At 45.5% G+C, this 25,412-nt stretch overlaps 1 protein-coding gene across 1 annotated transcript in view; it reads left to right on the forward strand.

Annotated features, from left to right (window-relative positions):
• Positions 1-14,876, forward strand: part of LOC119466600 (uncharacterized) — a 106,749-nt gene extending 91,873 nt beyond the window's left edge. The window contains exons 2-5 of the mRNA XM_037727119.2: positions 7,871-8,105; positions 9,790-9,935; positions 11,129-11,264; positions 11,839-14,876. Coding sequence (XP_037583047.2) covers positions 7,871-8,105; positions 9,790-9,935; positions 11,129-11,264; positions 11,839-12,076 — 755 coding nt within the window. The 3' untranslated portion in view covers positions 12,077-14,876. The remainder of the gene's footprint in view (positions 1-7,870; positions 8,106-9,789; positions 9,936-11,128; positions 11,265-11,838) is intronic.
• Positions 14,877-25,412: the final 10,536 nt, after the last annotated feature.

The raw sequence follows: 25,412 nt of genomic DNA on the forward strand, positions 1-25,412 counted from the left end.
CGCTTGGCGTTCAGGGAGGTTGATTGAAACTTTTACTACAAAGGATGGCCCGTGGCCTAAGATGGGGGTAAAGGTCAGGTGAAAGGAAGGATGCCTGCCTCCTTTGCATAGCTCGGCAGTGTACGTTTGTCGATCCGAGCAGTAGGGGTCGCTTTTGAGAAAGCTCACTCATCCATAGCAGGGAAAATCCATAGAACTCAAACCTGCGCTCATCAGGAGTTAAAGACCAATACAAGTGTGCAACGTGTTGCAGATATATCACGTTTGTTCGGCTATGGAGGCGCCCGGGTTCGACACGCAGTGTTGAGAAATAGCGTGAAGAGACTCGGGCAGCAAGATTGAGGGATATCGGACAGATTTGACCACGGCGGAATGTGCCCGTCTTCGTAAGGAGCGCAAGCACAGGAGCTCGAACTATCTACGAGGGTGCGGGTGGCGCACTACAGTGTGCTGCGCCACCAATATGGGGGGGTCATCTCTTTACCCTACGGCCCAACCACCATGCGCAAAACAAGCGGGCCCATTACGAATAGGTAGCGAGCACGATTGCAAAATTATACTATATGACCCCCACTAACTGGAATATAAGTTGGGCATGTAATTTTTATAATGCGTGAATAAATGTAACTGGTGCATTCGGTTACGTCATTTCAGTACCCTAGTGTGTATATATATATTATTTGTTTGTTCATTTATATCCGACGCCAGTTACTTTTTGGAGTTGTTTTTCCGAATTAAGCCGCGAGACTTGACATGTTGCCTCGGAACAGCAAGCAGTGACACAAGCAATTTTATTTCTAAGAGTGTTCTTTCATTTCTAAAAGTGAGGCCAAATTCAAGGAGCTTTCCATTCATAGGAACTGTTTGCCATGCACCGATACTCTTGAGGCTTTCCCGAAGAGTGTCAGTAGAGTACATACAAAAATACATATTTCGCACAAGTCAATACTTCACACGACTCATTCAGCTCCTCTCTATGAACACCAGAAATCACTGTGCGAATCCTCATAATTAAGACCAACAGTCACCCGCCTCAGACTTGTTTTCAGTGCGGAGCTAACACACTGCGCTGTTTAATTAGACCAGCAAAAGCTTTAGGAAATTGGACGCGCTGGTCGCGGATTCCACCTAACGATTCTCAACCGACGCGGCAATTTTCGGAGAAATTAGCCGGGCGCTTCATGATAGCGCGCCAGCGGACAGACGCGCAAATGAGAAACCCCCCGGAGTAAATGCACGGCAGGGAGACTGAACGCATACTATACATCCACACGTCCACTGCGCCGTTTATTACAGCTTATAATAAGCTTTTCGGATGAAGCCTTACCTGGAGCCTGGAAATTGATGCGCAAATCTACAGAGGTTTCCCCATATACATGCCTACTATGGCTCCACTTAGACTCCTAATTTCGTTCTACTTAGGTTCTAGCTATTTGAGTGGAATATTTTTGGAAATATTTTGCACTTACCTAAAACACTGGCTCAGCATCCCGCCCCTGCGAAAGTGGATCTCAAGCGAAGCTGTTGAAAACCACTACTATATAAACTGCTGAATGGGGTATGTAATGCTTTATTGCTTTGAAGTAATGGTAGTTATGGTAATTTAGAGTAATGGCATTAGTGGGAGTAATGGTAGTTTTTACAGCACGCCGCCGCCCATAGTGGTGCTGCAACAACATTGAAATCAGTTGCTAGGCTGGTTCTTTTATATACGCAAAGCTAGGGACGTCACTATCCACGTCGCGACCTGCAGTCGCCGCGGCAGCTTCCTCAACAGTATTCTTCACCGACATGCGGGGAGCACTTGGTGTATCGCATTGTTATCAGGAGCGCCTTATCATCAATTATGTGGTTCGGATGATTGTTTCGTGCTTGTTCTTTATTGAAACGTATGCTGTTCTGCTATAATGTATGCGTAATTCCAAAGAACGTATGCACTGGTCGCTTCACTTTGCTGAGCGCTTGAAGCCTCAGCCTTACGCGGGGGTACGAGCCACTGCTCCTGGTGCTGCACTGCCGCCGGGATCGGCCCACATTTTTGCTGACGGACGCGGACACGAGAAATGCCGACCAACTAGAGGCTAACAGCTTCGCTGTAAAAGAAACGGCGCTCCCCTTAAAATCTGAATATAAAGAACTGGGTTCCCTATATTGAACTTTACGCTTTTTAAATTCACGTGACAATAAATATGCGGAACTACGTTCCCGTGAAATAGACATTGTTACCGGAACGATGTTCGACACATTTGTACCTATTTATCCTTCTTCCACACACCTGTAATTGAAGCCACGATTAGGTATGCTGAACTATGTCACACATGCTTAAACAGTAGAAGAATGTTCCTTATAATAGATACAGATATGTGGAACAGTGTTCCGATAACAGTGGTTATTTCTCTAGAATATAGTTTCATACATTTATTGTTGTGTGAGTTTAAAAAGAGAAAAGTTAAAATATATGGAACGCCGTTACACATATTTCGGGATTTTGTGTGGAAGTTCCTTTTATTTATGTAAGAAATAAAATGTTGCGAGAATGTACCACTTATAGGTTTGAACTATGTTGAAGAAGGGTAAAAGTGTAGTTTCCAACTAAATCAATATGTCACATATTTTAATCTTGCGCTCGCCGCTGAACATACAGCCAACGGTACCGATACGCTACTCAATGCAACCAACAATACACTACAAGTGTTTACGGCGATTATATACAGCAACGCCCTGGCTCCCAAATGTTCCCTCACTTGGCTCCAAAAACATCACCAAACTACGTTAAGCCAGCGAAACATAAAAACAGGGAACATGAATACAATATTAACATTGAAGCAATAAACAACAACTTTTAATAATACGAGATAAAACAATCAAATACACTAAAACACGCTCAGTGTCAATGCATAGACAAAATATTGTGTTCATTTAGCCTATTGCTGTGGTTTTATTTCATTGTGCTTGCCCTAGCACGGGGATGAAAAACAACGTGCAGCTGCTTTGCGTAAATGGGAGCTTAAAAAAGCACAGCGTATTTGATGATAAAATCACCACAGGGACTGTTAGCTATGATCAGACGGAAAAGTATTCCGGTGACAAACATACCGACATTATCGTTCTCTCGGACGCCCATTTGATGTGGTCGTTAACACCGGTCACGACGCTTTCCCTTCAGCGGTAACCCCAGGGAAACGGTTTCGGCGTACGCAGCGTCTTCATTTGGGCCGGTTGATACATCTTGTCAAACAGCTTATTTATTTAAGTCAGCGCTCTGTCCTGTGCCTCTTCGTCTTGCGTCGTACAGTTAAAAAATAATAATAATCTGTTTCCGGCGTAATTTCAGCATGGCGTCGACGTAACCCTGCTTCGGCACTTCCATTTCACGCCGCGCGACAACCACGCTAGTAATGACAAATTATCAAAAGAAGTGCAATACAAGAGAGGTTCACAGAAAGGAGGCTTGAAGTGTTTAGCGGGGATAGAACAAAGAATGCTGCTGAAGCCAACACTTCAACAAAGGAATTTGTCTTCGTCAGGGCAGCAGGACAAGTTCCTTCGTCAAAATGTTGGCTCCAGCGACAATTATTGCTCTACCACTGTTAATCACGAAAAGAGTGCGTTTTACAACAAATTGCCGTATGCTTCCCAATGAGAGCACCATTGTGAACTTTTCATTTGTGGAGTATGCTTTAAGTCTGAATTGTGGCCTAAAATGTGACAGTGTCCTGACTCAAAGCGAATGCCACCGTTTCACGAGTTCAGTTTTTGTCCGGTTCCGATAGTGGAACATTTTCAACGGGCTCATTACATCCAGGCGCAGGTTTTATTTCCTTGACGTGTACACTGAGACGTCATGGAATATGTGTTGAAAATATGGTAAATAATGCTGCTTCGATATTTGAGCTTTAATTTCCGCGCAATTCCTTTACACCTGAATCTCATTTTGTATAAATCTATAGTTAGACCAAAATTAGAGTATACTTCGTTCATCTGGGATATTACTAGTAGCACACCAACAAGCACCCTTTAAATATTTTGAAACCCGCGCCACTCTGTTAAGTAAAGCTTGTTGCTGGGCTGGTCGGTTCATACTGTACTGCGGACCATAGGAAGTATGGCCACTTAGCGCAAATCGACAAAAATAAGAGAAGGAAGGGACAAGCACCTTGTGCCTTCCTCCTATTCTTGTCGATTTGCACTGAATGGCCTTAGTTCCTATGGTCCGCAGTACAGTATGAACCGACCAGCCCAGCAACAAGCTTTACAGAGCTACATTTCTTCTACAGTGGGCCCTACTATAATAGCGCTCACCTTGCCCCTTCCGCCCCTTAATTTTGTCGATTTGCGCTTAGTGGCCATCGTTCTTTAAGTTCACTTTCTAAATACACTCCTTGTACATGCGCTTCACGATTGAAGGTAGACTTAGGTCATCCTACGCTTCAATCACGTCGCAAACGCTCCCGCCTTAACCTCTTTCGGAAGATTTCTTACACTAGCTCAGCTGTTAAAAATGAGCTTTTTCTACCCCCAATCTAGCCGTATGTGCGGAACAATCGTCAAATCAAGGTGAAAATTTTGTAACGCCGCAGTGAAATATGCGGTGCTTCTTTCTTGTACCAAGCAAGCCGTGATTGAAACCGACTTCCCCTCCCCCCCTCCACACACGCACACACACACGCACGCACACGCACACGCGCACGCACTAAATATATTTCTGAAGTTTCGTTAAGGTCTGTGAACCTCATAAACACCAACGGTGGTTTCGTGGCGCGCAACGCGCAAATGCTGCTCTGCCACAGGCCGTGAATATGCCGCAGCTCCAAGCTCAAGTCGCACTGGAACGTGCAGTGCCGTCTTCAAAGGCTGTGTCACTGACAACTAGCGGCAGCAGTCACACAGAACATGGTGCAAGTCTTCGGGAGCGTTACTCATAGATCACATTCACGAATCTGTCTGTTGAATTTTGCATTTGAAGCCGGTCATATATGCTACCTAAAGTCTGATGCGGTGAATGCGTGCTTGATCTGGCGTATGAGGCCTCGCGAAGTATGAATCTGCCACCTTTGTATAGGAACTAAATGATATTTTCTTGCTCAACGATTCCTTTCTGCAATGCCCTCTGGTCCTGAAAGTATGTAGGTATATAAATAAACTAAATAACTAACTAACTAACTAACTAACTAACTAACTAACTAACTAACTAACTAACTAACTAACTAACTAACTAAATAAATAAATGTAGGTGAACGCTAAGCACTGGAAGAAGTTCTAATTTTTCACCGTTTTTATACGGGAGCTGAGCTCATTACAGTAAATAACGGCAATAGCTCCGCGACCTTGGGTAGTTTTGCTATTTTTCGTTAGAGATACAGGTGCAGTGATGGCTGGCTTGCTCTTTATACCATGGCGCTTGTCCCACTACAGAGATGGCTTATGCTGCCAATTTCTTGAGTACATCTTTGTTGACGACTTCCTCTTTACTTCTTGCCTCTGGTAATGGGTAGTAGGTACTGGGGGGTGTTGGGTTTGGGGACGGACTTGAAGGCAGGAACATGTTCTCATTGAGAACGAAGAGTACAGGGTTTATTTACACTATTTACATCACGAGTATGAGAACGAGTACGGTACGTCTCATCAGTCTAGCTTGACTGGGTCGGAGCATACTACATCGAAGCACTGGCTACATCTCAGGGCCGACTGGGAGAGCACTCGGCAGATGGGAGAGCACTCTCGATGGCCCCCAAAGTCTCCCTTAAAACCCCTCTGTCCAAGCTGCGGTCCCACCATCCTCCAATCGGAGCGTCGAAAGTCACCGATGGTCTGCGTAGAAGGCGAGGGTGCGCATAATCCCCCGGCGCCTTCGTTGCCCGACCACATTCGGAGAAGTGCCCTCGGGCACACACTGCTCACTTCCCCACATAAAGGAGGGGACACTCGTGGACAGGTGGCTTCGCACCTGACTTGAACTGACGCCTCTGTTGCTAGAATGGGCCAGCTGGTCTGTCGAGCGGCCGTGAGAACGCGTCTACTCTTCCAAGAGTCTCCTCTTCCTATAGTGTCGAGACACGTACTCTTTGTAAGGTGTAGAGACATGGTGGCGCCGCTGATCTTTTCCCGGCGGGACGGCTTTTCAGCCTCCCGCTGGTCGCCGAACGTAACAGGGGACGGCAATGGGACGGCAACGCTATATGACGACGGATTGATCACAATGGAACCGCGACGGCTTGTCAACCGCGACATGGCGATTACGGATTGGCGACAGCTGCATGACAATGAGGGCATGCCTACGACTGTGTGATTACGAAGTCGTCACGAGTGCTGGGAAGGAGGAATGATGAATGAGTAACAACGATGGAAAGACGACAATTTAATCAAGACGACTGAGTAACGACGACAGACTATATCCGGTATCTCGTCTGCACTACACCGGAGCAGCGAAGGAATGACGGTGACGCCGTGGTGGCAAAACTGCTTTGGATATCACATCGGTGCTTGCCTATATCATCTGCCGCCCCCAGCCGCCTCGCTTTGCACTGTATCCGATGCAGGTCTGCACTATGCCCGGAACGGCAATCATGCAAGACAGCAGCCGGCATTCAGCAGGCAGCAGCCAGCTGCCGTGCCGTGTAACCAGCGGTCCAAGTTGTTTTATAATAGGCAAGGCAGCAGCCAGCAACCGAAAAGTGGGCAGAAAATTCAAATAAAGCATGACTTTAAGTGGCATGCATGTACGCTGTGAGTAACGTAAAGTTAGGTAACACGCAAAAAAGAAAAAAAAAAATTCTCAACACCCTGCAACGTCTGTAGTAGGCCACGAACAAAGAATAGCCCCCAAAACAGAAACAGTACAATATTCCAGTGCTGTGTGCTAGGCGCACAGTTACAAAATTAATCTATAATTTAAGATAATCGTTCTAGTAGACTTTCAAGGTTTGTTTAGCGCCAAAAGATTGCTGAATTAATCGCGGAAAAAAGTGTAGCTCGAGGGGCCACACCATTCTTCCGCACTACAAATTACTCAAGACAAACGAGGTCGCATAAGTAGAACGTGCATACTACTAGTCTAGGCGATGACGCACTGCCTGACACTGCTGCCTGTTTCGAGGCCAAAAGCGTGCGCAGACACTTAATGTTAACCAATTTTTTAATCGTCAGGCTGGATAGTTAACCAGTTGTATAACGAAACCTGTTAGGTCGTGGACTTGACACCTTATTTTCAGTGCTGGCGCCAACCTTGTGCTACGTTTACGAGATTTTCTGCCTTAAGAAAGCTTCGGCTTCATTGGAAGTGACACTTCCAATGCAGTATCAGTTGAGTCTGGCTTGATATTTGCTTTTACTGGGGCCGTAAATCATTTATTTGTAAGGATCGTTTCGTAGCTACGCGGATACCTTTCGCAGAACTATCTTTGATAAGATGTCATTAACCTCTCATTTTCTTTTGATTTTTTACTGCAGTATCTCCTAAGTTTTGTCAGGCTTGAAAGCAGACCTTTACCGCGGCACTTGTATTTATGCACGGGTTGACAATGGAAACTCGGGACGAGCCACGGTGCACCGTGGCGACGGCGTTGTACTGCTGAGCTCGAGATCGCGGCTTCCGTCCAGACAAGGTGGCCGTATTTCGATGGGGGCGAAATGCAAACGCGCTCGTGTACTTAAACTTAGGTGCCCGTTAAAGAACCCCAGGTGGGCAAAATTAGTACGGAGCCTCGTACTATTGTGTTCCGCATATACGATTGTGGTTTTGGCACGTAAAGCACCAGAATTTATATTTAATTTGTACAACTCGGGGCGGAGTTATGACTTCTTCTTGTAGCATATTCCGAGCAATCTTCGAGTATGCCTCAGCTCCATAATGCTCTCAACGTTAGTGCAGGCGTCGCCCTTCTTTGGTGCTGCCAAAGCCACGGTGGCGTCTGCTGGGCCGCTTCCACGAGACGTGCGTCAGGACCGGGCCGCACCACCAGCAGTGGTGACGTGGCTGCAACAAGAGGTTCCGGCTCGTGCCAAAATGAGGAGGTGTCGCAGTGCGTCAGCAAGCTGGACCTGCTGTCTCAGAACAACAGCCTCGCCTTTGCAACCACCGAGGACGAGCTGAAACGCACCTGCTCGTAAGTACACTGCAAGTGAGAATTTACGTTCAATCTACGAATTTATTCTACCCAAGAAATAAATGATTTATTTAATGATTAATTAATTAAAATATTCCGAAGGCGTGCACTGAGAATATGCTAGAGCTGCCATCAGGTTGCGATCAGGTTCACCCGAAAAGGACTTGCGCCTCAAAAAACGGTGCATAGGTTGAGGAAAAATTGGTGAGCTAGTGAGTTGGCCGCTGTAGTTGTAAAGACAGCGCGCTTGTAGAAACATGTACGAAGAGAAAAGCAGACTCCCATGCTACTATATTGGGCCTTACAGCGAGGACCAGCATAGGAGGCGACCGAGTGAGCTAGAGTGAGTGCCAAAATGTCAATGTTCTGATGCCACGTGACTACCATCTACGTGATGACGTCACATCACAGTAACCTCTTGAGAAATGAAAACGAAACTGGCTATAGAAACGCTATTGCAATAAATTATTTGGGGCCATCTCCGGCTTGCCAGTATATTTTTTTTTTACGGTTTCGACGTCCAGGACCTTTATTTAACGCAATAAATGTACAGTCGAAAATATCACGTCGGTACTCTTTTGAAGTCTGTAAACTCTTTGATGTGCCCCGTCAATTTCTGTCCGCCATAGCACCTGTGCTCGAGTTTTAATCAAAAAGCACATATTCAATATAAGCTAGGAGTCCGAATAAGTTTTTCTTTGTGCCCTTGTTTCAGTCGCACTATTTCAGGTTGTATTAAAGATGAACCTGCTATTTCTCAGCAAACTATAAACGCCCTTCTTGGAGCAATAAACATTTAGTTGCAAATGAGTGCTTGTGTTTGCTTTTGTGTTCATATACATACCTCAAGTGTACTGCCTGTACAATAACAACTGTGTGTAAATGAAGGTCCAGTTGTATGGTGGTGAGCATTTTAGTGTGATGCTTCGTGCCAATACAACGTGATATGCAAGATGAAAGAAACAAAAGTAATTGAACTTGTAAGTGTTTGGGGGCAATGACCTGATAAAGAAGCAAAATTTGCGCAAGAACACCCAGTTTTCGTCACGTAATGGCGTTAACGTTGCCACCCTCTGGGTTTGAGTTCAGTTGTCAACGGAAACCAAGATTTTTAAAGACAGAATTTCTCCGCTCATAAGTGTTTCCCAACGATGGCCCGTGGAGGGTACCTCCTCCAAATTAAATGGCAACGGTTACAAGTATCATGAGCTAGCTTAACGTCACCACGCTTCCTTTGCAGACGTAGCCGTCAGAAAAGAAAGCTGTATTTGACTACAAATTGAGATTACATCTCGGATCCGCGGCATGTGAGCCATGATGCCATCATCTTCGTGAATGTGCCATTGTCGTTCTTGTTGACGCTATCTTAGGGATGTTTTTGTTGGAACTTTTGAACGCACGATCTCATTTAACTTTAAAGGCAGCAACATGGCCCATTGGGCCATTTGGCATTGCATGGTTGGTGGTGTAGTGCTGCTGGCGGAAGAGACTCGTTACACAGCATCAAGACAAGTGCCGTGTAAAGAGAACTGTGCCAGTCTCTCATCTCAGTTCTAATTCTGTAAGAAGAATAGAGGGATGTGAGAATCTCCGCTCGCTGAAGGGACCCCCAAGGCTTGACATATTGTTTGCCAGCAGTGCATTAATTTGTCTCTTATCATAAATTGTTTTGCGCTTGGTGCAGCCACCTGACGGGCGCCTTGGATTGCGTGAATGCTTTCACACGGCGCTGCTTCAACGAGAAGCAGCAGGAGGTCTACAAGCGACTAACCAGCGGCGCAGCTCAGCTCATCGAAGATTTCTGCCGGGAAGGATCTCGATTCAGGATCAGTGAGTGGTAGATTTGTATACTGAATACGGTTCACGGCATCGCAGCATTCTCTGCGAAGTGTATTGTAGAATGTATAATCATACGTCACAGGGGTTTTAGCTGCCGTCCTATAGGCCGTGAGTTTCAGCGACTCCTAGGCGACAATCACATTGTTTTGCAGCACACGAATGAAAGCGTGTAACGCTATTATAATTTATGAGACATTCAAAGAGCTCGCAAAGGCAAACAACGAAAGGCAACGAGCCACAGATGGCAACAAGCCTCGAAAACAGCAAGATGTTTGCCACTACCTGTTACGGCTGTTTGTGTTGTTCGTCGCGTTTGCAGAATCTCGCTGAATTGACATGAAAGGCTCCGTACTTCTGAGACAAACTTGCATAGCAGTGCTGTTTGCCGGTCCGATTCAGATATTTATCTTTTTACCATTATAGTTGTTTGTAAATAAGCGGTGCCTTCCCGATCTTCACTATTGCGATCACTCTTTCTGGTATTTCATTCCAACAAATCACTCCTATGACGTATTAGTTCAGCGGAAACCCGCTAGGTGGAGAGAAGTAATTCGCATGGGTTTCATTTGTAGCAATTGCTACTATTGGGTAGATGTCTCATTTTCCCCTTTAATTAGTTCTCTCCACCTAGCGGGTTTCCGCTGAACTACTACGTCAAACACTTGCCTTTGCTTCAAGTTGTTGACAAATTCGACTTCGCCCTGCCATCTGTAGCCGCCTGGTTAGTTCATATGGTAGAGCGGCTACCACGGTAAGGCGGTGGTCCCGGGTTCGAGTCCCGGACCAGGACGAATTTTTCAAGTGCGAGGCTTTTCTTTCGAGGAAACCGTATGGGGTTTCTTTTGTAGCAATTGCTACGATTGGGTGGATGTCTCATTTTCCCCTTTAAATCACTTCTATATCGCAACGAATTTGCTAATATGACGCCCTCTAGACGTCTCTTAATATGCAGCTTTAGTAATTTATTGTGAATTGCTTTGCGGTATGTGCTTCCAAAATGAGCCCACTGCAGTTACGTTTTCGTTTTGAGCTATACTAACATGCAAAAGCTGTTACAGGTAGCAAAGGCGTTTGTCAAAGTGCATATACGTGAACAGTGACTTCCTTATTTCTCGCTTTGCATTCGCCGCGAAGTTTAGGTTTTCTTCGAGTGAAACATTGGTTTCGTTGTTTTTTATGTGCAGCATATCTGAAGCACTCCAAGTGCTACAAAGAGCTGCAAGACGACTACAACAAGTGCGCCTCGATCTACGTGGCTCAGCGGGCCAAGCTCCAAGAAAAGAAGCTCAGTGCTCAGGACAAAATACGGAATTCGTGCTGGTACGTAAAGACCGAAGCAGAACGTGTTCATGCTAGGCTTTATGGAGTAAAATTATGGTACGTAAAGAGATTTGTGCCACAAACAGCTTGATATGAGAGCAGAGTGATTCTCGCCGTTCCTAGGAGCACCGCTATCGAAGATATGTATCCACGCGTTAACAACAACAACAAAAAAAAAAAAGAAAAAAGAAACCTGATGCAGGCAATAACATTAAACATCATTTTCCCCCCCCTCTAAGAATGCGACCTTAGCTCTCGCTTTTAATAGCTTTACGTAGCCGTGACATATTATTTCACCCAGGATTACAATTTGTACATTCATAGATATTTATTACCCGTGAACTATGGGCAGTTCAGTGGCAGAAAAGGCCAGCTATACAAAATCTCGGCTAAGAAAAAGAACAAAAAAAAGAGGACAAACTATGAACTTACAAAACACTGTTAAAACAAGTTCATGACAAAATCAACTGTTTTCTGTTCACAGACTGTGCAGTCAGGTAATCGTGTTTTAAATATTGAATGTTTCCATCACGAAAGAAGATATTTTGTCCGTTTCTGTTTTCCTTTTTCGCAGCCAAATGGACGGCTACAAACAGTGCGCCAAGGCGGCTGTGCTCCTGCGCTGCGACGTGGAAGCAGCAGAACTCGCCGAAGACATCATCGTCAAAGCCGGTGGCAACCTCGTGTCTACGCATTGCTCCGAATACCGCATAGACGAGCCCAGCTGCAGCGGTTGTTCCACGTGGGTCGCCATTGCGCTGCCGGCAATTCTAGCTTTGACGGCCTGGCTGCACCTCTTAAGAACGCTGTAGCAGTCATTCTTAGTCCGTCGGTAAACTGTGCAGCCTGGAAAGACAAATCATGCTTACTGATCCTGCCATGCTTCGGTAGGGAAGCATTGAAAATATCGAACAGTGACACCCCCGGGTACAATCCTGGCATCAGTCGAACTGTACAATGACAGTGCTCGGTGTCCGGCGACTCGTTTTCTCCTTCAAGGACTGCATCTTTTATTTTTAGGAGCGAAGCTCCTTAGGCTCTCACGATGTCCGTTGTCGCCGTCGTCGTCGTAGCTCCCTGTCGCGCACGCAGCGCGCATACCGACCGCGCACAGGTGTTGCGCTGCGCCGGCGCCGCTCCGAACCTCTCCGAGCAAACGCACGACGTCATGCGCAGAACTGTTCGCAGAGCGCACGCAGCGCGCATACCGACCGCGCGCAGGTATTGCGCCGGCGCCGCGCCGCTGTCGCTACACTTAGCACTGCAGTATGGAGGAGCACAAGCGTAAGTGCAAACGTCGTGACTCTGATCCTACACTTCGAGAACGAGACGCGGCAGCCCAACGTCAACGCCGTGAAACTAACCGCGAGTTACGAGCACGAGAAGTAGCAGCACGCCGGCAACGGCAGCAAGACGCCGAAGCGAAAGCTCGAGCAGCAGCCGTAATCGTCCAAGGAGCTTCGCTCCATCTCCAATTTTTTCGTCTCATCATAGTTGTCCGCCAGAATCGAGGATGGGGCTGCAGAGACCAGCAGTGGCAATACAGGTGTTTGGTTCACCTGATGCTCTGTGACTCTCTGAAAGCGTGTGCAGCCACTCGAGGCGTTCGTGATTTGTGAGCACTGCATCGTTGAAGTACGTGTGACGACGCATTCGGAGTACACCATGCTCTTCGAGGCCTTGAAACAACCCCTGCTAGTGCCGGATGCCTTTAGACTACTTTTGACTCTGGGATCACAGTCCTGCCAAGTTTGATGAGCTACCACAATAACCGAAGTTGGTGGGCCACAAAAGGAACCTCCATCTAAGGCATAAATTTTCATGGAGACGTCAGGTTCTTCACCTGTGTTATAGGCCTCCAAAATTACATTCACTGATATGAATAGAAGCCAGGTTTTGAGAATAGTGGGCACTCATTCAACGGGAAGAAGAAAGTGAATCAAGACTGTGGTCCGCAATGGAACCAAAATTACTATGCTCGCTTAACCCCTTTCGCGATTTTGTCATTATGAAGACCGTTAGTTCCGCGAGCGAGACATGAGAAAGACAACTTCAGTGGTCTCCAGTGTAGCAAGAACACTCGCACGTCGGCACACATTTCCCTACGAGTAGAACCCAAACTTTCATAATCTGGCGTGAAACGACAAGTGGTATACGCTGCCACGGCTCCAATTAAGGCACCCACTGAACTGAACGTGCAGGCTTCCAATTCCATCACAGATGATATTTGCTCCTCTTTCTTCAAGCACAGAATATTAATAATTTGTTTGTGCTGCTATGTTGGAAAACATTTAGAAAGAACGTGACGTCTGTCAGTTTTGTGGCATTCGGCTGTCCATTCAATGGATCGCAAGAAAAAATTATCATCAAGCCTACATGAGCAAGAACAAAGCGACAAACAGAGATCCATTGTGATCTGTCTGATCGTAAACCACCCCGCTGGCGTTCGAAAGCGTACATTCGAAGACTATGTCACGTTCTGATTAGCACAAAAGCACAAGGCTGAACAGCGCACTAAGACGTTACAGAAGACCCGCGAAGAAATGCCATGTTCAAGCTCATCCCAGGGCTATAATTTGAAGTGCCCAGATATTCGCGAGAGAAGGTTGGCTAGAACCACGGACAAGTAAATGCTACTGTGCCTCAGTTCCTTCCGAGCTCCTCGGGGTTAAAAAACGCACTTATTTTCTGGAGAAGTCGCCATGTCGTCCATTGCCATAAGTTCTCGATAGAAGCTGCCCTTGGTACACAGCCGCTTGTGCCAATAGTGCTGCCTGTGGGATTGTCAGCTCTGTGTTGTGTGTCGCGATAGCAAAAGTGGTGCGGCTGCGGGTACACCGACGTATGCCAGATGAAAGACGACTTGGGTGCGTGAAACATCCTGGCAATGTGCTCGGTTCCGGCGACGAAGTGTTCGCTGACAATACGCTCGGTGTGCTTGGAACGTCGACGGCAACATTGTGGTGCTTGTCGAATCTGCTTCAAGCACGTGCAACGGAACTTCGCGCGTTGTGCTTCTCCGCAACAACAAATACTCGTACTTTCTCGGCTGCGTACTATGGGAAACTGACAGGAAATCACGATGGTGCATTTCCGATGTCTCCCGGAGGAACTCCGCAGTGCCCTTTTAACTGTCACCTTTTGTTGGTTGAGTGATGATGTTAAACTATAGTTCAGACATTCAGAATTTGTTTTCTTTTTTATAGACCGTTTAATATTGCGGCGCTTCGACAATTATATTTCTGCGTTAGGGACATGAGAGATTGTCTTGCAGTTCAGATAAAGTTGAATGTTTGAATTTAGCTACACTGTAGTCACAATAGGAGCAAGCTTTTATTTCTGTGACATTGTAATTTGATAAGCACACAGAGAACATTTTATTTTTGTGAAAAATTGCTGTGGATCGTAAATTTAGACGCCTAGGTAGAGGAACTTCCGTCGATACAGCATGAACGCTGTGCTCAGACTATCCCACCTCTGTTAAGTTTTCGTCTGGTGTTGCTAAGCGAAATATAGCACGGGCCATTGTTTTGATTTACTTATGGCTGAAAATATTTCATCGTTGCTTACTACAGATATAGAATGTGGAACGCAAAATAATAAATAATTTGGCTCCTTTGCTCTCCTGTCTTGGCAAGCTTCAAGCGATGTGTGCGACTATGCCGTGCCTCAAGTCGCCATTGTCCCTTTCTTCTTAGTTGAAAATAACGAGAGAGTGTGTGTCTAGAAAAAAAAAAAGAAATGTATTCTATATTGAGCCTCTCCTGTTGCATCGAGGACACATTTTTCCATCGACGCGACGATACCCCCCCACCCCCTCTTTTTTTTTTTTTTTTTAGGAACAGGATGGCAAAACTACGACCTAAATCACAGCCGATATAGGAGGCTTGACATAGTTTTGACAACAAGACGAAGACTACACTACAACAAAATTCTCTACCACTGTGGTCACGACAAGTGTACGTCACGAATTGCAAGGACACGTTGTCCTCTCGAAGCAAATATTGTCCCGTAATATTTACGTAGGTTTTGCAGACGTTCTCACAATTGTAGGTCGCGAACAGCAAAATCGTGCGATACGTATACATGAATCAACGGCGCCTATTAGCAATGAGATCGACTCAGAGGTGGCAGCGCTGCAGCTGTATTCGTATAAATAAGCGGCTGGCTGTGCGAAGGACCATGTTCACAACGGTAGCACTGAAACGTACGTCACCACGATAAACTAGTAATATACTCAATTCAAATCAGATGCTCCGTAAACTGTCCTCCATTATCGGATTATACAGCCTTCCAATTCTGGAAGGCCGTACATAAGTGCCACAGCTCGTGCATGTGATGGTCCATTCTTTATCAACAACGATCGCCCAATGGACTGTCATCCGGCGCCCATGGACTGATGCCACATGCTGGTACGTGTTATCAGCCCCGCCCCTTCCTCCCCCCGTCGCACCTGCTGTAACTTCATTGCTCAGCTTGCATCGGGCTGAAGAATAGCCAGAGCATCGAAAACAGCAGGAGAGAACAAGGAATTCGTTATGTCAGATTGCATGTTCCCCAGTGCATGCAGAAGAATTATATTAGTCTTATTCGTTTACGGCCTCCGCTTTCTATAGATTGGAAACATTCTCTTACCGCGTTAAGAAAGTCTTCGGGTCCCCTTTTTAAACGGCCTCAAAGGTAATAAAAGCCCAACTGAGTTTCGCTTTACACACCTACATTACCGCGCTCGCTCGCGCTACCGCCATAAACATAAATTTATACGTCTATAGTTTAGTTATAGAGTTCTTGTCGATCGCTTTGCCGTGATATGGGTTTGGGCGCCTTGCTGTGGCAAGTCTATGATATCTGAACAGAGAAGCTGCTGATGAACTTCTGCATTTCTTCTGGTAACAAAAATTAAGTTTGTTCCAGAGTGTTTTGAACGGGTTGCTTGCAGAAAGTCCGTAGATGCCATTATTGGACAAAAAGTGCAAGGTTTCCGGTAAAAAAAAAAAAAAAAGAAAGCGAAAGCAAAGCAAAGGACAAGAAGGATTCAGAAAATCATCAGCGCCATGTTCTTTCGCATCCTTTTGTACCGTATTTTATTTTAGTAATGTTTTTTCGTTAGAATTCCATATGTTTACAAGTTATCTTTACTATCTATAGTCACAATATTCACAATCGATAGTCTTTAAACATAAACGTCTGTAGATTTTAGCAGGCAAGCAAAACAATTTTGTGCGAGCCGAGCCAGATGCGCGAGTCGCCCCGTCGAATGACACGGGGCTCGTTTCGACATTCCTTGATAGATTCCGAGAACTACGTCCAATGACCCTGCAATGATAGAGGCGCCATTGAGCGTTTGACTGGTATTAGTTATAGTGAGCCCTCCATGTTATCCGCAACCCCTGGAACAACGTCGGGAGACAGGGCATCGTAACGAGACGTGGCGTGCATTTAATGGTCCCATTTCACAACAACACGTGCGGTAAGCGGCTAGAACACTGAAATCTATAAATAGATTGTAATTGAAACCTTCGCCTAAGCACGCCCCTTTCGCCGTTCTGCAGCACTGCATTTGGATAACACTGCGTAGCAGGTGCTTACGTGCGATCATTTTGTGTGTCTGTTTACAATTTCCAAATATGCCGGCTAAAACTGAAAGGAAAACGTACTAAAGGAGGCCTGCACGTGATGCATCTAATCAAATACGTGCCCCCTAATATCCGATTTGATATGCAGTATACTGGTCCAACCATTTTACCGGTGTCTGTCGTAACAGGGTGAATAACACACACACACACACACACACACACACACACACACACACACACACACACACACACACACACACACACACACACACACACACACACACACACACACACACACACACACACTACTACTATATATATATGCAGGAGGAACACCAGTCGACGCAGTGGACGTTTATCAGCAGTGGACGTTTATGCATACGCCTTACGCGTCGACAACTATTAATCACCGCAGCGTCATTACAATGCATGCTACGCGAGCTAACTGCGACTACTGACTGCTATGCTACCTGCACAATTTAAATATGCACGTACGTCCCTTAATATATTTCTTCATATGTAAAACTCAAGGTTTTAAATTAGTAGCAGCAGCATTTCAGCAGCTGCAGTTCTTGTGCTTGCTCATGCACGCTAAACATTCCATTGCAAACCCTATGTGCTGAATACGCCAGGGCGTCATATCGCGCCAAATTGCACAAAAGGTCTACTAAGTGATTCTGTTTGGAGCTGCCAAACTGATTAATCCAATCTTATGGTAAATATTTTAAAGTCAGCTGAGACCAATGTAGGAAGCATCACCTCTGCCAAGTACGCCGAAGTGTCAAGCTTGACAAAACTTCGATAAATTAATGTGTTATAGGTTTTTAATGGAGTTGCCCGTACCCCTTGATTAACAGCTGCGGGTGTTGCAGTAGCGTAGCTGCATACGAATAGCCAAGAACATCAAAATCTGCAGAATGCCGTTTCAGCGAATGAAAGCTGTATGATCTTTTTCGGTTTTTGTGAATTCTTCGCAAGGGTTAGGACGCTCCCTTCAGCGCAGAACCGAGCCGAAAGAAGCGTGCTAGCACTTGAAACTATCCGTGTATGTAATTGAACCGTAAAGAGTAAAAATGCGTGCGGTCGGGAGTCGGCACCCGCGCCCTTTCCGAACGACGCTATACTTAAGCTCGCGTCGCTCCAATACGCAAATATCTGTCAAAGTTTTCGTTTTGCCAAAACGCGTTAGTGCTGTTACAGCAATTGCACGCAAGAGCGTCGCTCAAAAGGCGCACCGGCCGCCTTTAGGTACGGGAAATCCCCTGCAGACCTTCGCCTTTCTCGTCACGAATAATGCGGCAGGTAGAACGCCTATACGGTCCCTATACAAAACATGTTTCATCTAGAGTCCTTAAACGCCTACACAGCTTCTCACAGCTTCTCTCTCTGCAACTCACCGAGCTATTTTCTTCGCGGATCCTGTGTACGAAAAAAAAAGATGCAGCCCGTCGTAATAACTAAGTTTTCATTGGAATGTGTCCTGTTCTCAGTACGGCGCCCATGGGCTTCAGTTCTCAGGAAATAAGAAAAAAATACAATGGTGCCCATTATGGAGTCTGTAACACAGCGAGTTCATCGTCGCTGATACGTTGAAATGATCACCATGGGTATAAAAACGAACGGAGGTGAAGAGGGAAGGAATCGCTAGCTGCGGACACCCCAAATGTCTCGCCCAAACTGGGCACCTGAACTATTCTGTGGTAAAATTGGGGCCATTAGGATTCGGTAATCCCAGGTGGTATTCAGCCCATTACGATCGCTGCAGCAGCGCGATAAACATAAAGAACAAGACCAGTGGACAGACACACATCATCTGTGTTATTCTATTCATGTCTCTCGGGATCTTGTTTGGATGCCGAGGCTCGAGAGCCCCAATATCGTAGCAAATATGCCTATAAAATCCAAGCAACGATATATAGGGAGATTAACCAGAGGATATCTCCGGTTGGCTACAGCGTATTGGGGAATAGTAAAATGGCTACGGAATGAAGAATTGAACGAAGAAAAGAAAGAAGAAAAGAAAGAACAAAACAAAACAGAACTGTCTGTGTAGGCACTGTCACACAGTCTGCGAAGACGTTACAAAGTTATATACACTGTCAACGTCCCACTAATCATTTTTACGCCGCACAGTACCCAGTCACATTTTGTCACACTGTGTACTAAAAACGACGACAATCACACACACAAGGTGCGCTATCATCGCTCTGTATCCGCAAACTTCACAATCTGGACTTGTGGCCATTTCGATAAGGTAGGAGTACGCATTGGTAAAAGCTACTCCAAGCCATAGGTGACGAATGGTCGTGGTAATCCACGTGGAAGGCGGAGCTTCAGATGCACAAAAAAAAAAAAGTCCTCGAGGACTTTTCTTTCAGCACCCCGCTCGACAACATTGACAACCGTCCCCTTCCGGAAGCCAGAATTCATGGACCCTGGTCCGGTGCTTTAAAAGCACTAGTGTTCTTTTTAAAAGAACAGGGCTGATTCAAAAACTTATAGAATGTACGAACTGATGCATTCCTTCATTTTTTTTAAAATCTCTTGTTTTATAATATTTTCTGCCTTTACCCCATCTCCCTGTGCAGAGTAGCCAACCGGACACTTAATCTGGTTAACCTCTCTGCCCTTCAACTTTTGTTTTCGTCCTCCTCCTCCTCCTTGTTACACTGTCCGTTATGTCTTAAGTAACGCCGCGCGGCTCGTACTGATGTCCGTGTAGGCCAGTGCCCCAGAATTTTACTTTTATGAAGTGGGCGCTTGTCCACCTGGGCTGAGAGCGCTGCTCTTTGCGGGTTGAAACGAGGGCACTCGCAAAGAAGGTGCGCGATCGTGTCACTGCATCCGCAAAAGTCACAAAGGGGGCTGCTTGCCATTTCAGTCATAAAGGCGTACGAACTTGAAAGTGGTACTCGAAGCCACAGACGGGCTAGAAGGGTGCAGTCACGTCGTGAGAGGCCGGACTGAATACGCGGCTGTAAATTATGGACCAGTGTATAAAGGCGTGCGCTTGTAAAGTCGGATGAATTCCACTAACCCAATGTTAGGTTAGCGCAAGTGTGCAAAGCTTTTTTTGCTGCTTCGGCTCTCCAAACAGGATTGGTAACGCAGTTGACGCATTTGTGGGCAGATCGGGCAGCTGCGAGCGTTTGATCATTTACATGAATACCGCAGTGACTAAGTAACCATTGAAAGGTTATATTGTGTCTTTCGTCAACTACTTGATCGTGAACTTATGTGATCCATGACGTAGTGCGGAGGGCAGCCTTCGGAATCAGAAGATTCACCATGGATGGGCTGGCTCTTCACGAATGAAATTAAGAGCCGCACGAAAGGATACCAGTTCAGCAGTTGTCTTTGATGTTAGATGCGACGTTTTTAGGTGCATTTTGATTGGTCTTGCTTGAATCACCACCGTGGCAACTGAACTTGTAAGCATGACTAAGCCATCGGTGTAAACATGCAATCGGCCACTGTGCACCTCATATCAATGTCGTTATGTGGCCTGTTTGAGCTATATGCCTATATACTCCGGTTATTACATAGCATATACAACACTGTGGAGGGTCGCAAGGCTAGCAAGCTGCGCTCGCAACAAGAATAGTTTGGCGGTTTTTTTTTTGTCAGCAATTATGTGCAGCTGTTATTTATTAGGCTTAGTAATAAATGAAACAAAAGAAAAACGTTTCAATCGCTGCAAACGAACAAAGTGTGTTACAAGGCTATTAATACGTTGTGTTAGATTATTTCGCTCTTTGTTGCCTTCCTTTCTTTTGACGCTTTTTTTTTATTAGCAGCTTATCGCGGTAGCCTCAGGCGGAGGATCACGCGGCGCGAGATTTGTCCACGAAACGCGCGGCCGGATAAATACATTTGGATGGCCAAACTTCTTGCATAGCTTCCGCCAGGTTACACGCGAAGCATAAAAAGTAGTATAACTTACTTCGTTTTATGGATGGTGGCCAGCGTGCCTGAAGCGCCTATAAAGCCTGGGAAACTTGGGAATTGTGAAAAATCATCACTGACAAGTAGCGCGGTCGTATGAAGGTATCACCACACGGATTTCGAGTGAGCACTCATCGCGATGCTCAGAGATCACTATATCGTACGTAGCAAAAGTTACGTTGAATCACAAGGATTTCATATATATTGTTCTTATTACGCAACAAACTATTTTTCGATCGCGAAGCCAGGGAATGCGCGCTACACTCTGCGCAAGCGTAACGGTCACGAAAGTCTATCAGTCCACGCGTGACATTGCAATGTGGTTTTGATCCGTGAAGTCCTTCCCACATTAAATCGTTCATGCTTTAGGACAATACGCGTGCAGTTGTCACGTATAATGACGAAAAGTGTTGTTTCGAATGAATGGCCCATGACGTTTGCAAACGAATGTGAGTATAGCAAGAAGGGGGCTGCAAACAAATGTAGGCATAGCAAGAAGCGGATTCGTTTCCACTGCGTCACCTGCCCAGTATAAAACAAAGTATATCTCCAACGAACCTGCAGTGTTTTAGTGATAAGCACTGTAGTTCATAGGCACAGCTGCGTCCGCTGTTTATGATTAAATTCCGAGAAGTCACCGCCGACGTCATAAAGCAAGAAACAAATTTAAAAGCTCGCACTAGGCCGCGCAAAGCTCAAGACACAGCGAAGCTGGCCGGAATGCCGACACCGCGTTCCACCGCGTTCCAATGTCGACACCGCATTCCAATGGCGACAATCGCGTTCCAATGCCGACAACGCGTTCCAATGCCGACAACGCGTTCCAGCAGACCCGTTCCGTGAATGCGTCTCTCTCTCTCTCTCTCTCTCTGATTCTTTATCTCTGTCCCGAGCATAGCGCTCAAAACCTCTTCACCTCGCAGAGCATTGGCACGAGCGCATGCGAACGCGCCAGCTGTGGATGACGACGACGACGCTCGAACGTAATCATTAGCTTCGCATAAATGCATGTTATGCAAGCGTGGCTGTATAGCCTAGTGGCTTACGACGCTCGCCTTTGGACCGTCAGCGCGCGAGTTTGAATCCCGCTTCGGCAAAAAAGCTTACTTTCTTTTATTTATTTCTTCATTGCTGATGATGACAGTTTCTCGATACGAACCACAAATTACGGCTGGCTTAAACAGCTTCGCTGTTAAAAAAGGTCTGAATGAGTGAGTGATGGCTTGATATGATTACAATGTGATGAATCTCTGTTTCGCTAATAACACAAGGAGGTCTCGCATTCACTACAGAGATTCATCAGAGCCCTCATAACATTTTATTTCCGTGACTCAAAGTGAAAGTCCGGTAGCCTTTATTTAGACATTCAGATGAACTCTACCAACGTTTTTCGCTAAGTCAAGAGGTCCTTTTACAGACAATGTGTGCACTTCCCAAAATATTTTTTAAACATTAGCACTAAAAAAAATTAGACAGTCTCTAGATTGTCTATATATACCCCTTTCAGTAAACTCCGTAACGCTTTGTGTGGATCCTTAGGTCTTATGGCCTTACACTTTCTTCCGGCTAACCTCAATACCCTTTCTTCAACTAACACGTCTGCAAGTTTGAAGCTTGCGAGAGCTTTACGGATAACTCATAGAACTACTGATTTCTAAATTCAGGTTTATAATTAGGGGCCAGGCCCCAGTGGCGCCGCCAGTAATGGGAGGCATCAGGAAGGCAACAAAGAACGCACGCCGCCTGCAACGCTGGCGGGCCGATTAAAAGAAAACAGAGAAGCTGATACAAAGAAGCACCACGACGAAGCGGGTCGTTATTATCGCATTTGTGTTTGTGCTGCATAGTGGTGCAAGTGTCCTGCGGGAAATCTAATTATACGCCAATAACCATTTATCGGAAGGCCGATATATGCGTATCTATTCGACCATGCCTGTCTCCTATAGTAGACGTCTCACAAAGACTGAAGAGGCAACCCTGGTCACCGCTCCGGACGCAAACATCGAGGCCCGTATTCATGAAACTTGGCTTATATGCATTTTAAGATTAGCAAGGATTCTGGGGTAGCAACCTTTATGATAAATATACAATCAACGCACTGATGGCTCGTTTCGAGACGGCGGTTATTACGAGCCTTAGGAGGGCACAAATTCGCATGTACAATATGCGGGCGCAGGGACCGCAATCACAAAGCAGGTCTTTAGAACGTAAGAGTTGTTCCACAGATACGGCGCAGCCCAGCCGTGATAACGATCATATATGAGCGAAGATGGTTATAAAATATCTGAGCTCTTACGTATACGAAGAGCTTTGTGATTGCAGCCTCAGAGCATGGGTTCAGATGTCCGCGTATACGTAATTTGTGGTGCGTATCAAGAAACTACCAAGAAAGAAAAGAAAATAAACTTTCTTGCCGAGGCGGGATTCAAACCCGCGTACCCCCGGTCCCAAAGCGAACGCCGTAACCACTAGGCTATATGAGGCTATACAGCCACGTTATAGTATAGCCCACCTGCATTCTGTCCGTAAGAGCTTAATGAAACTTCAAGACCTGTCCGGGAAACAAAGCCCCTGGATTTCGAGAAACTGATCGACGTAGGACGTTTCCCGAACGCAGACTGACATGCACCGTTGCTTTAATTAGCGGCCTGGTCCGTCATCTGCAAAGGTCAGGTTGGGATTCTGAGATTTCGGAACTGTTTACATAGAAAATATTATGCTGGCTTTTGTTTCTACCATAGCCTGCTTTTTCAATAACTGCTAGCTAGATAAAGGAGGCAGGTAAAGGACAGCCCTGAGAACGAAGCTACTCCGCACATGTACAAATTTAAGACACACATGAAACTACAGGACGAAGCGTAGACTTGCAACTTTATTGATCGAATCATCAAACTAATATACCGGATTATTTTTTTTATTGTAAACTTACTTGCTAAATACTTCTTGTGGCTGGCATCCCAATTCTGTCACGCCAGCTGGATTACTTGAAGTGGCAGACATGCCCGGCAAATGTCAATGTTATGCAGTCGTACCAATTTAAAAGAAATACTGACAAATATGAAGAAAATGCCGCACAGCTAGACTCCATGGCGAAATGAATCCATCTTCCAGTTAACACTTTTCTGGAGTGTGCGAAAGTTCAGTGCTGATAACTAAATACATTGTAAAGTACTGAAAGTTGGGCGAGTTTGTAGCTGTTCATTATGATGTCCGCGCCGCAGTATCATAACGAATGCAATAATAATGCCTTTAAACACGGAGCTTTCAAGAACATTTCTCGAAACAGTGCGCTTATTGTGTTCTTACGCTGAAACTTCGTAAGAGCAGGGGAACCAATCGCGATGCCAGGCATATTAGCGAAGGTGGTCGGTGAATGGCATTTGCGAAGAAAAATCTGGGAATTCGGTCGCCGGTCTTAATTGAAACTTGGGCCTCACAGCCTAAAGTTCCCCAGGGCTTAAATTCGCCAAAGCTGCTGTTTGCAAGAACCCTTTGTGGTCCAGTGCGCTTCAACAGTGTTACTTCATTTTGCCTGAGAAGAATCTGGCATGGCGAATCTGTGATATGGGAGTGGTGACGTTTCATTAAACTGTATCATATCTTCTTTACAGTGAGCTAGGCCAAGGGATTCAAATGCAGCTGGTTTCTTAATTTGTGCCCTCCTTATTAAACTGCGCCGTACAGAGTGCTTACGGAGCATGGAAAGAAGGCGGACGCAAATTTTTCAGAGAGAAATTTCTAGCACCTCCGACTCCCTCGGCCAGCTCGTTCTCTGGGTTTTAATTATCCTCTGCTCGGATGTACAATTTCGCCGAGAGAAAGACGCACAAATTGAAAGCCTCAAACTTAAGTCTATATAACGTGATTAGAAGGAAGACTATTTAATAAATCTCCAGTTGAACGAAGCACGCTTCACAGTGGGCAAATCGATTCCGGCCCACAAGCGCGAAGTTCTCAAACTAAGCGCAAGTGAGAGACCATGCGTCTCCATAAATTGTCTAAGAGCTTGTTACGAATCCGAACTGCTTACGTGTAGAAACATATAATGGCTTTTTACATTACAGCTGCATAGGAATCCTGGGGTTGGCTGGAGTTGTTATTAAGAGAGAAAGGGGAAAACTTTAATATCACGAGATCACTTTAAAATTCACGAGAACTTTATTTGATTTATAAGGGTTAACGAAGAACTCGGAATATCAACGGCCCCGGAACAATTCTGACCACCTGGAGTTCTTTAACGTGCCCTAATTAATGCACAGTAGACAAGCCTTTTTGCATTCTCTCCCGGTCAGTATACGGCAGCCGCACCAATTATAAAAACATTAGAAGACGAGTTATTACAATTATATAAGCTTAATGAGTAACATTTAGAAAACATGAACAAATTGAATAGAAAAGCGGCACGCATTACCAATTTCTCCCGTAAGTAATAAACGTAATATTATAAACTGTAGCAATTACCAATGACAATGCACACGTTATGTAGTGCACACAAAAAATGTTATGTAGAACTAGATTGGTTCAAAAGGAACTTTATGAATTTCGGAATGAATAGAAGAATAAAACTGCATTCTGATATTGATGTCCAAGTAAGTTGAAAATTATCAGAACCCTCGTCTCAGAAGAA

This window comes from Dermacentor silvarum, chromosome 10 (assembly GCF_013339745.2).
Source record: "Dermacentor silvarum isolate Dsil-2018 chromosome 10, BIME_Dsil_1.4, whole genome shotgun sequence".
Taxonomy (NCBI): Eukaryota; Metazoa; Arthropoda; class Arachnida; order Ixodida; family Ixodidae; genus Dermacentor; species Dermacentor silvarum.